This window comes from Pseudophryne corroboree, chromosome 3, assembly GCF_028390025.1.
Source record: "Pseudophryne corroboree isolate aPseCor3 chromosome 3, aPseCor3.hap2, whole genome shotgun sequence".
Lineage (NCBI taxonomy): Eukaryota > Metazoa > Chordata > Amphibia > Anura > Myobatrachidae > Pseudophryne > Pseudophryne corroboree.
This window is the reverse complement of record NC_086446.1, coordinates 465,947,218-465,962,066: the sequence shown is the minus strand read 5'-3', so window position 1 is coordinate 465,962,066 and position 14,849 is coordinate 465,947,218. Positions and strand designations below refer to the sequence as shown.

Here is a 14,849-nt window from a genome sequence, read left to right as displayed (position 1 = left end):
TGCGTGTTTTGCACTAATTACTAGATGTACATTTGTTCTTGCTGGTGTAGTAGGTAAATGTCTTCGATTTACCGTATTTATAATCTTACCTAGGAATTGACGTCGTTTAGACGGAATTAGATGCGATTGTTTTTGAACTTGATCTGCCACCGCAGTATACATTAGTAGCGCAAGTTAGAGGAACTTTGTTGAGACAGAGTTCTTATGAGCAGATCGTCTAAGATAGAGGAACTCTGTTGAGACAGAGTTCTTATGTCTATCAGGACTCTGAGATGAGCTATCATCACCAACATCACTTTGGTAAATACCCGAGGCGACAAGAAACGGTAGACCTGAAATGGTTAATGGTTGTGGCGTTTTGCAAACGCTAGAACCTGTGATGAACAAACCGGAATGGGTAAATACGCATTGTGAAGATCAAATGCAATTATGCAATTTTGTGGCTCTAATAAGCAAAATACTAACCGCAGAAATTCCATTTTCAAACTGCAGTAAGTGACTTGCTGATTGAGATTGCGACGGAGCTGTCTGGTTTTGCTCAAACAGAGGGGAATAAGTAACCCTGACTCTGTTGGTGTACTACTGCCTGGATTATAAAGACAGCTGAAAACCAGCAGAGACTAAATGGCAACCTGCCAAACCGTTCGACAGAGGCAGTCTTGTCCTTTATCTGTAAATAGCTGAGACATCCATGAGTTGAAGTCTGGAACCCCCGCAAATGTAAGATGTAAAGACGCGCTTCCACAATTGGAAAAGAGGTCATCAAACCACTGGCTTGCTGACTGTAGCGTCCTGTCGTTACAAGGCGTGACTGTTTTGTTCCACCGTCTGGAAAAAACTGAAGTCTAAAGGGAATAAATGCCGGCACAAGTATTTCCGTTTTGATACTGGATGCGGTAATGGCTGAATATCAAATTTAGGACCAAACAAGCTCTGGCCTTGTCGTGCTGAAACTAGCGACGATGAAAAGTGAGAATCGAAGTAACCGGCGTTAGTAGAAGCTTTACAGATATACTCTGCAGCTTCTTTTAACAGTTATCTCATTGTTTCCATACACAGAGTCTAGTGACCCAAATGTATCTTGGGTCTTTATAATGTTTGACACAAACGCATTTACCAATGGTGGATCGCATCATTTTGGAAACGATTAAATAGTGGTCAAAGTCTACTCAGTCTTTGTAAAAATGGAGACATTGACTCACTGGGATTTAGCAATGTACGTCAACAACCCCGCACTATCTGAGTGCTGGTCTAATGTACCCTTCTCACTCGTAGTTATCGGTGTGAGATCTGACATAGAATCGTGCATTAAATTATAAGACCAGTTAAATAAACACCCTGGTACCCAAAGGGAATTTGGCCCTTTGGAAAGACTGTCTTTTGTTAGAGCAGGCGGAGTACTTCCGAGACTCCGATGTTACCGCTCTTTTAATGTGAATTGCCCATGCTTATAGGATTTTTAAAATTATTTTTAGTCTGCGCTAGAGCCTTACTCGCTATGCAGACAGACACCACAATAGGCAACGGACAAACACTTGCACGACTTATTGAAGTTATTATGTGTCATATATATATTTTATTGTATATGAAACTCATGGTTGTTCCTCTCTACGGAAATCTTTAGTAAAAGGCGAAAGATTTATTAGCTCTGAAGAGAAACAAGAGTATTCTTATGTGAAAAGCAGTTCACATGGGCATGTGAAACCCGAACCAAATTCCCACTAACACCCCTGCGCCTCTGGTGGCTTAGAGATGTAGGGCAGGAATGTTCCAGAATTACAAACTGGAAAACAACAGGAAGCATGGTTAAAATGGCCCCTTTGCCATGCTGACCTGATAATCACAGAACAAATTACAAATGTTTCCGTGTTAATATATTATACAGTATAATCACAGGCCGGGTACAACACATGCTCTATGAATAAATATATCTAAGCTCATAGCCTATGATAATTACATACATTAATATATTTATACAGCATTAATATAGGCTCAATAGCCTATTATACAGTGATAACCACAGACCTTAATATAGGCTCCATAGCCTATTTACAGTGTTAATAACAGCCATTAATATATAGGCTCAATAGCCTATTCACAGACAGTAATATAGATTCAATAGCCTATTACTGCCAGGACAGGTACAATACCTTATAAATACCTGTGATATATATATATATATATATATATATATATATATATATACCCTGCTGTTATATTTGATCCGCCAGCTTCCACCGTGCCTCTTCCCCCCTGTAACGCTGTGTCTGCGGGAAGCCTGCACTGGCATGTCACCGTCTCTGTACTGAGACTGATGGAGCTGCGGCTGTATGGCGCTGGGCGGCCGGACGTAGCTGGGCGGCCGAACTCTCTGCGGAAGGCCTGCACTAGCACTTGTGGATGGAAGGTGCCGGAGCGGCGGTCATACTGAGTATGGCTTCCCCCCTGCTGTGTGGCCGGACGGAGCTGGGCGGCCGAACGGAGCGCTGGGACGGGCGGCTTGATGTCACCGTCTCGGTTACTGAGTATGGCTTCCCCCCTGCTGTGCGGCCGGACGGAGCTGGGCGCCGAACGGAGCGCTGGGACGGGCGCCGCTGTTAGACGTAGCGGCTGGGCTTGGCGGCGTATGAGCGGCGAAGCATATTAACCCCAACATAGCGGGGCGGCAGCCTGCGCTGACCGCCCCGTTCCCCAGCCTACCTTGCTTGCTCCTGATCATGGCTGCGACGGGGCTTCTTATGTGTAAGCTCCGTCCAGCTTCAGTGATGTGACTCATGGCTGTGACGGGGCTTCTTCTGTGTAAGCTCCGTCCAGCTGTGTAGTCCTGGCTGCGACGGGGCTTCTATGTGTAAGCTCCGTCCAGCTTTCAGTCCAGCTTTCAGTCAGCTTCCAGTGATCTATGGCTGCGACGGGGCTTCTTCTGTGCAAGCTCCGTCCAGCTCTCTAGTCCTGGCTGCTCTTTGCAGGAGCAGTGGGCTGTCTGTGGCTGTGAGGGTGCTCTTTATGAGGACCGACACGCCATGCGCTGCCCGTGCAGCGGCACTATCCCGGACCCATGTCATTCTTGAAACTGGGAAGGGATGTGCTCTTAAAAAAAAATTAAAAATAAAAATGAAAAATTAATAAAATCTTCCAACAAGTGTGGGTATCCCACAAGCCGATGTTAGTGCTTTGAGCACAGAAAAAACACTGGGTTCGTACACTGAGGTACTCTAGGGATATGGAGGGGTGGAGAGTTCTAAATTTAAATATTCAGTGTCTTTGTTCTGCTACGCCGCCCATATCCCAAGAGTACTCCAGTGACCCCTAGTGGATGAAAAAGAAATAGCATTTAATTACTTAGATGCAGGGAAGTTTAGGGAGGCTTTCTTATTGTCAGTGAAGTAAGCCTCCTCAACCTGCTCAGGTGTTGTATCAGCAATATTCAACACGTCTGTAATGGCCTCTATCATCAACTGCATCCCTCTTGCAAGAGGTGCCACCCCCCTCAGCGCATCCCCATCACCGTCTGCCGTGTCAGATTCGGTATCCGTGTCATCTTGCATAATCTGGGCAAGAGCACGTTTGTGGGAACATACAGTAGGGGGCCCTGAGGTAACAGAACCGGACCAAACTGCCATAGAGTTCTGTAAAACCTGAGTTGCAGACTCATTCTGTGCAACCCTAGTAGAAATCTGAGAAATCATATTTTTAATAGAGGTTAACCACTCAGGCTTCCTTGCAGGGACCTGTGCTAACACAGTGCAATCATGATTACATGGAACGGGATCATCCTGAGAGGACATATGACACAGAGTCCCTGGACATAGCTTAATGGAGACCACAGACACCACACACACACACACACACACACACACACACACACACACACACACACACACACACACACACACACACACACACACACACACACACACACACACACAGGGAAGGGCAGAGTTCCCCCCCAAGAATGGCAAGAGAGACACAGAGATTGGAGCCAACTCACACACAGCGCTAATAGATAGGGAGACCCCTAACCAGCACTGACTGCGCACCTTAATAGGTTACACAGTCTGTACACAGCCCCCCCCCCCTTCTACAACCTCCTGGTACCATAAAAGATAGCTGGAGTTGATTTGGACGGACAGCTCTCACTGACAGCGCTTCTGCAGGCAGGAAAATGGCGCTGATGCTGCTGGGTCTGCTCTGAGGAGAAGCTCCGCCCCCTTACATGGCGCGGTCTTCCCGCTCTTCTGAAGATTATACTGGCCTGAGGAATTGTGCTGGCAGCGATCCTGAGACCCTGACAGGCTTGAAGGTCAGTGTAGGGTGTAGGCGCTGGCTCAGGGCGCCCCTCACAGCGCCGCACTATGTACCGCTGAGCCCCGGAGCGCAGTTAGTACTGCGCTCCATACCCTGTTGCCGCCATCTTCACCCCGGCTCCCCGCTTGCTAGGGGGGCTGGTGAGTAACTTGCCACTGATCTTCTGGCTCTGTAAGGGGGTACCGGCATGCTGCTGGGGTGAGCGATCCCCTGTGGCGGGGAACGTTCAATCCCCTCAGGAGCACAGTGTCCTGTCAGCGGAGATAGTGGCTCAGACCCCGCAGGGTGGACAATACTCCCCACCTTAGTCCCACGAAGCAGGGAGGCTGTTGCCAGCAGCCTCCCTGTGCCTAAACTCTAATTAAAATAATAAAACTAAAAGAACTCCTATGGAGCTCCCCTAGCTGTGACAGGCTCCTCCGGGCACATTTTCTAAACTGAGTCTGGTAGGAGAAGCATAGAGGGAGGAGCCAGCACAAACTCTCAAACTCTTAAAGTGCCAATGGCTCCTAGTGGACCAGTCTATACTCCATGGTACTAATGTGGACCCCAGAATCCTCTAGGATGTAAGAGAAATCAAAGGTTTTGCTTAAGAGAAGGCGGACAACTGATGAGCAATGTAAAGTGGCTGTCTAAGCCAAAAAAAGATGATAACAGGAAACTAGGGAGGCCAATCCCAGGCCTTTTTATCAATCTCGGGTATCGGGATTGAAAAAAAAATAAGATTTTCTTACCGGTAAATCTATTTCTCGTAGTCCGTAGTGGATGCTGGGGACTCCGTAAGGACCATGGGGAATAGACGGGCTCCGCAGGAGACAGGGCACTCTAAGAAAGAATTAGGAATACTGGTGTGCACTGGCTCCTCCCTCTATGTCCCTCCTCCAGACCTCAGTTAAGGAAACTGTGCCCGGAAGAGCTGACAGTACAAGGAAAGGATTTTGGAATCCAGGGTAAGACTCATATCAGCCACACCAATCACACAGTATAACTTGTGATAACTTACCCAGTTAACAGTATGAACAACAACAGAGCATCAGACAACATGACGCAAACATAACATAACCCTTAGTTAAGCAATAACTATATACAAGTATTGCAGAAGAAGTCCGCACTTGGGACGGGCGCCCAGCATCCACTACGGACTACGAGAAATAGATTTACCGGTAAGTAAAATCTTATTTTCTCTAACGTCCTAGTGGATGCTGGGGACTCCGTAAGGACCATGGGGATTATACCAAAGCTCCCAAACGGGCGGGAGAGTGCGGATGACTCTGCAGCACCGAATGAGCAAACACAAGGTCCTCCTCAGCCAGGGTATCAAACTTGTAGAATTTTGCAAACGTGTTTGAACCCGACCAAGTAGCTGCTCGGCAAAGCTGTAATGCCGAGACCCCTCGGGCAGCCGCCCAAGAAGAGCCCACCTTCCTTGTGGAATGGGCTTTTACAGATTTTGGATGCGGCAATCCAGCCGCAGAATGAGCCTGCTGAATCGTGTTACAGATCCAGCGAGCAATAGTTTGCTTTGAAGCTGGAGCACCCAGCTTGTTGGATGCATACAGGATAAACAGCGAGTCAGTTTTCCTGACTCCAGCCGTTCTGGCTACATAAATCTTCAAAGCCCTGACTACATCTAGTAACTTGGAATCCTCCAAGTCACGAGTAGCCGCAGGCACCACAATAGGTTGGTTCAAATGAAAAGATGACACCACCTTCGGCAGAAATTGCGGACGAGTCCGTAATTCTGCCCTGTCCATATGGAAAACCAGATAGGGGCTTTTACATGACGAAGTCGCCAATTCTGACACACGCCTAGCCGAAGCTAAGGCCAATAGCATGACCACTTTCCACGTGAGATACTTTAACTCCACGGTCTTAAGTGGCTCAAACCAGTGAGATTTCAGGAAACTCAACACCACGTTAAGATCCCAAGGTGCCACTGGTGGCACAAAAGGGGGCTGAATATGCAGCACTCCCTTTACAAACGTCTGAACCTCAGGAAGAGAAGCCAGTTCTTTTGAAAGAAAATGGATAGGGCCGAAAATCTGGACCTTTATGGACCCTAATTTTAAGCCCATAGTCACTCCCGACTGTAGGAAGTGAAGGAACCAGCCCAGCTGGAATTCCTCTGTAGGGGCCTTCCTGGCCTCACACCAAGCAACATATTTTCGCCAAATACGGTGATAATGTTTTGCGGTCACGTCCTTCCTAGCCTTTATCAGCGTAGGAATAACTTCATCCGGAATGCGTTTTTCCGCTAGGATCCGGCGTTCAACCGCCATGCCGTCAAACGCAGCCGCGGTAAGTCTTGGAACAGACAGGGCCCCTGTTGCAACAGATCCTGTCTGAGAGGCAGAGGCCATGGGTCCTCTGTGAGCATTTCTTGCAGTTCCGGGTACCAAGTCCTTCTTTGCCAGTCCGGAACAATGAGTATTGTTCTCACTCCTCTTTTTCTTACGATTCTCAGCACCTTGGGTATGAGAGGAAGAGGAGGAAACACATAGACCGACTGGAACACCCACGGTGTTACTAGTGCGTCCACAGCTATCGCCTGAGGGTCTCTTGACCTGGCGCAATACTTTTGAAGCTTTTTGTTGAGGCGGGATGCCATCATGTCCACCCGTGGCAGTTCCCATCGATTTGTAATCTGTGTGAAGACTTCTTGATGAAGTCCCCACTCTCCCGGGTGGAGGTCGTGCCTGCTGAGGAAGTCTGCTTCCCAGTTGTCCACTCCCGGAATGAACACTGCTGACAGTGCCTGCACGTGATTCTCCGCCCAACGAAGAATCCTGGTGGCTTCTGCCATCGCTACCCTGCTTCTTGTGCCGCCCTGGCGGTTTACATGAGCCACTGCGGTGATGTTGTCTGATTGAATCAGCACCGGTTGGTTGCGAAGCAGAGGCTCCGCTTGACTCAGGGCGTTGTATATGGCCCATAGTTCCAGGATATTGATGTGTAGACAAGCCTCCTGACTTGACCACAGCCCTTGGAAGTTTCTTCCCTGAGTGACTGCCCCCCACCCTCGGAGGCTTGCATCCGTGGTCACCAGGACCCAGTCCTGTATGCCGAACCTGCGGCCCTCGAGAAGGTGAGCACTCTGCAGCCACCACAGAAGAGACACCCTGGCCCTGGGGGATAGGGTGATCAGCCGATGCATCTGAAGTTGCGATCCGGACCACTTGTCCAACAGATCCCACTGAAAGTTCCTCGCATGGAACCTGCCGAAGGGAATGGCTTCGTATGACGCCACCATCTTTCCCAGGACTTGCGTGCATTGATGCACCAACACCTGTTTTGGTTTTAAGAGGTCTCTGACCAGAGTCACGAGCTCCTGGGCCTTCTCCTCCGGGAGAAACACCTTCCTCTGGTCTGTGTCCAGAATCATGCCCAGGAAGGGCAGTCTCGTCGTAGGAATCAGCTGCGACTTTGGAATATTCAGAATCCAGCCGTGCTGTTGTAACACCTCCCGTGGAGCCCCAGCGTCATGCGGTGGATTTTGTGGAAGCCGGGGAGGACTTCTGTTCCTGGGAACTAGCTGTATTGTGCAGCTTCTTTCCTCTACCCCTGCCTCTGGCAAGAAAGGACGCACCTCAGACTTTCTTGCCTCTGTGCGATCGAAAGGACTGCATTTGGTAATACGGTGCTTTCTTAGGTTGTGAGGGAATATATGGCAAAATATTTGACTTCCCAGCCGTAGCTGTGGAAATTAGGTCCGAGAGACCGTCCCCAAACAATTCCTCACCCTTATAAGGTAAAACCTCCATGTGCTTTTTTGAGTCGGCATCACCTGTCCATTGCTGAGTCCACAGGACCCTTCTGGCAGAAATTGACATTGCATTTATTCTAGAGCCCAGTAGGCAAATGTCTCTCTGGGCATCCCTCATATATAGGACAGCGTCTTTTATATGCCCCAGGGTCAGTAATATAGTATCCTTGTCCAAGGTATCAAGTTCCTCAGACAGAGTATCTGTCCATGCTGCTACAGCACTACACATCCAGGCCGACGCAATTGCCGGCCTCAGTAGGGTACCTGAATGTGTATAAACGGACTTCAGGATGCCTTCCTGCTTCCTATCCGCAGGATCTTTTAGGGAGGCCGTATCCTGTGACGGCAGGGCCACCTTCTTAGTTAAGCGTGTCAAAGCTTTGTCTACCCTAGGGGAGGATTCCCAGCGTAACCTGTCCATTGGCGGGAAAGGATACGCCATAAGTAACCGTTTGGAAATCTGCACTTTCCTATCAGGAGAATCCCAAGCTTTTTCACATAACTCATTTAACTCATGTGAAGGGGGAAAAGTCACTTCTTGCCTTTTTCCCCCAAACATATAAACCCTCTTATCAGGGACCGGGTTTACCTCTGAAATGTGCAATACATCCTTCATTGCTATAATCAAGTAGCGGATGGCTTTAGCCATTTTAGGCTGCAACTTTGCATCATCGCCATCGACACTGGAGTCAGAATCTGTGTCGATATCCGTGTCAACAATCTGGGATAGTGGGCGCTTCTGAGACCCTGACGGCCTCTGCGCTGTAGGCTCAGGCATGGGTTGAGACCCTGACTGTCCCAAGGCTTCAGCTTTATCCAACCTTTTATGCAAGGAGTTTACATTATCATTTAACACCTTCCACATATCCATCCAATCAGGTGTCGGCGGCGACCCCACATTCATCTGCACCTGCTCTGCTTCCACAAAGCCTTCCTCGTCAAACATGTCGACACAATCGTACCGACACACCACACACACAGGGCATGCTCTATTTGAGAACAGAACCCCCACAAGGCCTTTTGGAGAGACAGAGAGAGTATGCCAGCATACACCCCAGCGCTATATAACCCAGGAATTACACAGTAACTTAGTGTTTACCCAGTAGCTGCTGTATTAGTGATTTTGCGCTAAATTTATGTGCCCCCCCTCTCTTTTTACCCTCTTTCTACCGTGATTCTGCAGGGAAGAGCCTGGGGAGCTTCCTCTCAGCGGAGCTGTGGAGAGAAAATGGCGCTGGTGAGTGCTGAGGAAGAAGCCCCGCCCCCTCAGCGGCGGGCTTCTGTCCCGCGATTTTGTGAAAATAATGGCGGGGGCTCATGCATATATACAGTGCCCAGCTGTATATATGCTCTATTTTGCCAGGAGGTACTCAATTGCTGCCCAGGGCGCCCCCCCCCCCTGCGCCCTGCACCCTACAGTGACCGGAGTGTGCGGGTTAAATGTGGGAGCAATGGCGCACAGCTGCAGTGCTGTGCGCTACCTCATATGAAGACAGGAGTCTTCTGCCGCCGATTTTGAAGTCTTCTTGCTTCTCTCACCGGCTTCTGTCTTCTGGCTCTGCGAGGGGGACGGCGGCGCGGCTCCGGGATCGGACGACCAAGGGTGAGTTCCTGTGTTCGATCCCTCTGGAGCTAATGGTGTCCAGTAGCCTAAGAAGCGCGACCTATCCGCAGTTAGTAGGTTTGCTTCTCTCCCCTCAGTCCCACGTAGCAGAGAGCCTGTTGCCAGCAGATCTCTCTGAAAATAAAAAATCCTAATAAAATACTTTCTTATTAGCAAGCTCAGGAGAGCTCACTAAAGTGCACCCAGCTCTGACCGGGCACAGATTCTAACTGAGGTCTGGAGGAGGGACATAGAGGGAGGAGCCAGTGCACACCAGTAGTCCTAATTCTTTCTTTGAGTGCCCTGTCTCCTGCGGAGCCCGTCTATTCCCCATGGTCCTTACGGAGTCCCCAGCATCCACTAGGATGTTAGAGAAAAGGCCAATACCGGGATTCCCGGAATTGGGTTGAAGACCTGCACACCCTAGCCCACACAAATACTTACCATCGTGGGTGGGAGTGGGCTTGAGGGCTGCGAGGTGCGGTCCGGGCGGCTGGCGTCAGACTCACCATGGTGGGTGGGGGGGCTCGCGGGCTGGAAGGTGAGGTCAGACTGCGTAGCATGACCTCTGACATTATGTCACTATACACAGTATGCACTGCCGGGGGCAGGAGGAGCCGAGAGGACGGAGTCGGGCAGCGTCTAAGCCTCCTGAGGACGCTCAACATTGCCCGGCATTAAAAAAAAATAAAAAAAATAATGGGGCAGGTAAATTCCGCAATCCCCGGGATTGGAGCTTCCTATCCAGAGATTGAAACCTGGATGTTTTTTGGCCTAAATCCCAGGATCCCGCCGATCCTGGCATTGGCCTTCCTATAGGGAACAAAAGATTCTAGCGAGGTAAACAACAATGTATAAAGTATTACCTCCATTCATAGTAGTATTCAAGACAATTTTACCAAAAACTTTTATTTGTCTATATTTTAAGATTAGTGGCAATTAATAAAAGAAAGGGGAAATTCAACAAGAAGTCTATGGCGGTATCCAATTAGCCTCGATAAAGCGATCACAGGTAAAGTTATTGTGCCTATCGCCAGAAAAAAATGCCTTTGTCTGGTATGCGTGCTCCCATTTTTCGAACTATCCTATTAAAAAATCGTGAAAAGTGCAGGTAAGAATGGGGAAATCAGCCTGTACCCCCAAAAATGCCAAAGTGAAATAGGATAACCATATAGAAGTACAGGGCATAATAAAAATATTTTATGGACTTAAAATGTGAAAAATGGTTGCAATATGTATTTTTAAAAAAACACTTAAAACGAGATAAAAAGCAAGCTTTTTTTGTGTAAATTAAATGCTCTTATTAAATTTGGGGTATATGAAAATGGGAATAACTATATATTTGAATCAATTACAGGCACTTTTAAAAACCTTGCAAAAATGACCACTCCCACCTGCAAGCCTGAAAACACTTATCCCATTCATAAAGCACCCCCATATACCTGTCCCGTACCTTGTACCCCAATTTCCATAACGCTGCACTTTTTCACACCGAAAATGACATCTTATTATTGGCTAATTAATTGAACACTTTAAAGTGCCTAATTAATCATTAACGGCAGTGTCCAAGGTCTTCTGAACCAAGCCCTAACATTATTTACTCAATACTAGGGATTTCCTCAACTTTTCACATGCTCAGAGTAAGTGAAGAGAAATTCATGATAAACCATATGGAGAATTATCGTATGTGAGTAATTGGATAGCTGCGATATTGCAGCTTACGAAAAAAGCGGATTTTTTTAAAACGGGTTATCACAGCTAATTGGATACCCCCTTAAAGCTTACTTGAGGAAAGTACCTAAGAACTGCATCTTTAAATATTTATTTAAAGGGACTTCCATTTTAAAGTGGTAAATGTAGAACAGAGGTCCTCAAACTCGGTCCTCAGGGGCACACACAGTGCATGTTTTGCAGGTAACCCAGCAGGTGCACAGGTGTATTAATTACTCACTGACACATTTTAAAAGGTCCACAGGTGGAGCTAATTATTTCAATAGCGATTCTGTGAGGAGACCTGCAAAACATGCACTGTGTGGGCCCCCGAGGACCGAGTTTGAGGACCTCTGATGCATACCTCCCAACATGACCCGATCCAGGAGGGACACAATGCTCTGCTTCTGGACTTTCCTCTTAATGTATGATTGCCGACACCTGTGCTGAACAGCTTAATGGATAAGAAAGGTGTTTCAGCACAGGTGATGGCAATCATGCAGTAAGAGGGAAGTCCAGGAGCAGAGCATTCTGTCCCTCCTGGAGAGGGTCATGTTGGGAGGTATGCTGATGTAGAATCTCCACGTATACTCACAATTACGGCTGTGCTCTTTTGACAGTAAGTAGTTAGCAAGAGGAGGGGTGTAGGTCAGACACTGTACTGTAGAGTTTAGGAAGCAGGTGTTCCCAAGATTTTGAAGTCCAGCTCCCACTCTGGACACTCGTTCCCATTTCATTGACAGCTTCTCAACTGGGAACAAAACCTTCGGAGGAAGTGGAATTCCATCTGTACTATTTGAAGCGAGGTCACTGCCTGAGACACAGAGATGGCAATAAGGTGAAAAACAAAACAAAAATTTTTTAGCCCATGATCTTTTAGTTTTCATTCATTTGTAGATAGTTTATACCACCTTGCCTGAAGTCAATTGATTACATGTTGTAGATTTCTTGGTAATTCTGGGTCCAGCACAAATTCTATCTATTACTAGCTCACTTGTTGTACATTGGGTAGTATAGAAAATAAGCACTAACAAACATTGTAATACAGATTGTAGACCCCAGTGCAGTAAACTACCTACTATTTGTAGGCAAACACACATAGGGGTATATGCAATTGCGGTCGAATTCCCGAAATTGGCGAAAAACTGGACTTTTTCGCCAAAAAAAAAAAAAAATCGTCAATGCAATTCAGTACTTTCCGTCAAAAAAACGGACTTTCAAAATTCGACTTTTTGAAATTCGACTTTTGTCAAATTCGACTTTTCTGCAATGATACAAGTGCTGCAATTCGACCAAAGTATATTCAGTTGAAGTTTGGAAATTCGACAACAGTGCTTTTAGACAGTAAATTCGTCATTTTCAATCCGCCACACTTTGGTGGGTGAAACTAATTAAAACATTTTAAAACATGTTTTTTTTGGTGTTTTTTTTATTGGTAATAGCATATCTATTTATATTAGAAGGGATTAGGTACTTGGTTTGTCTTTTTTGGAGGCACAAGTATTTTTTATATATTTTGAAAAAATAAGAATTTACTTACCGATAATTCTATTTCTCGTAGTCCGTAGTGGATGCTGGGGACTCCGTAAGGACCATGGGGAATAGCGGCTCCGCAGGAGACTGGGCACAAAAGTAAAGCTTTAGAACTACCTGGTGTGCACTGGCTCCTCCCCCTATGACCCTCCTCCAAGCCTCAGTTAGGATACTGTGCCCGGACGAGCGTACATAATAAGGAAGGATTTTGAATCCCGGGTAAGACTCATACCAGCCACACCAATCACACCATATAACTTGTGATCTAAACCCAGTTAACAGCATGATAACAGAGGAGCCTCTAGAAAAGATGGCTCACTACAGCAATAACCCGATTTTTTGGTAACAATAACTATGTACCAGTATTGCAGACAATCCGCACTTGGGATGGGCGCCCAGCATCCACTACGGACTACGAGAAATAGAATTATCGGTAAGTAAATTCTTATTTTCTCTAACGTCCTAAGTGGATGCTGGGGACTCCGTAAGGACCATGGGGATTATACCAAAGCTCCCAAACGGGCGGGAGAGTGCGGATGACTCTGCAGCACCAAATGAGAGAACTCCAGGTCCTCCTCAGCCAGGGTATCAAATTTGTAGAATTTTACAAACGTATTTGCTCCTGACCAAGTAGCTGCTCGGCAAAGTTGTAAAGCCGAGACCCCTCGGGCAGCCGCCCAAGATGAGCCCACCTTCCTTGTGGAATGGGCTTTTACAGATTTTGGCTGTGGCAGGCCTGCCACAGAATGTGCAAGCTGAATTGTACTACAAATCCAACGAGCAATAGTCTGCTTAGAAGCAGGAGCACCCAGCTTGTTGGGTGCATACAGAATAAACAACGAGTCAGATTTTCTGACTCCAGCCGTCCTGGAAACCTATATTTCCAGGGCTCTGACAACGTCTAGCAACTTGGAGTCCTCCAAGTCCCTAGTAGCCGCAGGCACCACAATAGGTTGATTCAGGTGAAACGCTGAAAACCACCTTAGGGAGAAACTGAGGACAAGTCCTCAATTCCGCCCTGTCCGAATGGAAAATCAGATGAGGGCTTTTACAGGATAAAGCCGCCAATTCTGACACGCACCTGGCCCAGGCCAGGGCCAACAGCATGACCACTTTCCATGTGAGATATTTTAACTCCACATATTTAAGTGGTTCAAACCAATGTGACTTTTGGAACCCAAAAACTACATTTAGATCCCAAGGTGCCACTGGAGGCACAAAAGGAGGCTGTATATACAGTACCCCTTTCACAAACGTCTGAACTTCAGGGACTGAAGCTAGTTCTTTTTGGAAGAAAATTGACAGGGCCGAAATTTGAACCTTAATGGACCCCCATTTCAGGCCCATAGACACTCCTGTTTGCAGGAAATGTAGGAATCGACCTAGTTGAAAATTCCTCCGTCGGGGCCTTACTGGCCTCGCACCACGCAACATATTTTCGCCAAATGCGGTGATAATGTTTTGCGGTTATATCTTTCCTGGCTTTGATCAGGATAGGGATGACTTCATCCGGAATGCCTTTTTCCTTCAGGATCCGGCGTTCAACCGCCCTGCCGTTAAACGCAGCCGCGGTAAGTCTTGGAACAGACAGGGTCCTTGCTGGAGCAGGTCCCTTCTTAGAGGTAGAGGCCACGGATCCTCCGTGAGCATCTCTTGAAGTTCCGGTTACCAAGTCCTTCTTGGCCAATCCGGAGCCACGAATATAGTGCTTACTCCTCTCCATCTTATAATTATCAGTACCTTGGTTATGAGAGGCAGAGGAGGGAACACATACACTGACTGGTACACCCACTGTGTTACCAGAGCGTCTACAGCTATTGCCTGAGGGTCCCTTGACCTGGCGCAATACTTGTCGAGTTTTATAAACATGTGGAAGACTTCTGGGTGAAGTCCCCACTCTCCCGGGTGGAGGTCGTGTCTGCTGAGGAAGTCTGC

At 47.4% G+C, this 14,849-nt stretch overlaps 1 protein-coding gene and 1 non-coding gene across 7 annotated transcripts in view; both read right to left on the bottom strand.

The window, feature by feature from the left end:
- Positions 1 to 14,849, bottom strand: part of USP36 (ubiquitin specific peptidase 36) — a 211,766-nt gene that overhangs the window by 180,033 nt on the left and 16,884 nt on the right. For 5 of the 6 annotated variants that reach the window (XM_063960721.1, XM_063960724.1, XM_063960726.1 and 2 more), the window contains exon 3: positions 11,977 to 12,195. The exons of the other annotated variant lie outside the window; for it this stretch is intronic. In XM_063960721.1, the coding sequence (XP_063816791.1) occupies positions 11,977 to 12,195 (219 nt within the window). The remainder of the gene's footprint in view (positions 1 to 11,976; positions 12,196 to 14,849) is intronic. 6 annotated transcript variants of the gene reach the window in all.
- LOC134899908 (U5 spliceosomal RNA) lies at positions 1,556 to 1,668 on the bottom strand. Its single transcript, XR_010173452.1, has one exon. It is a non-coding gene; the product is annotated as a U5 spliceosomal RNA (small nuclear RNA).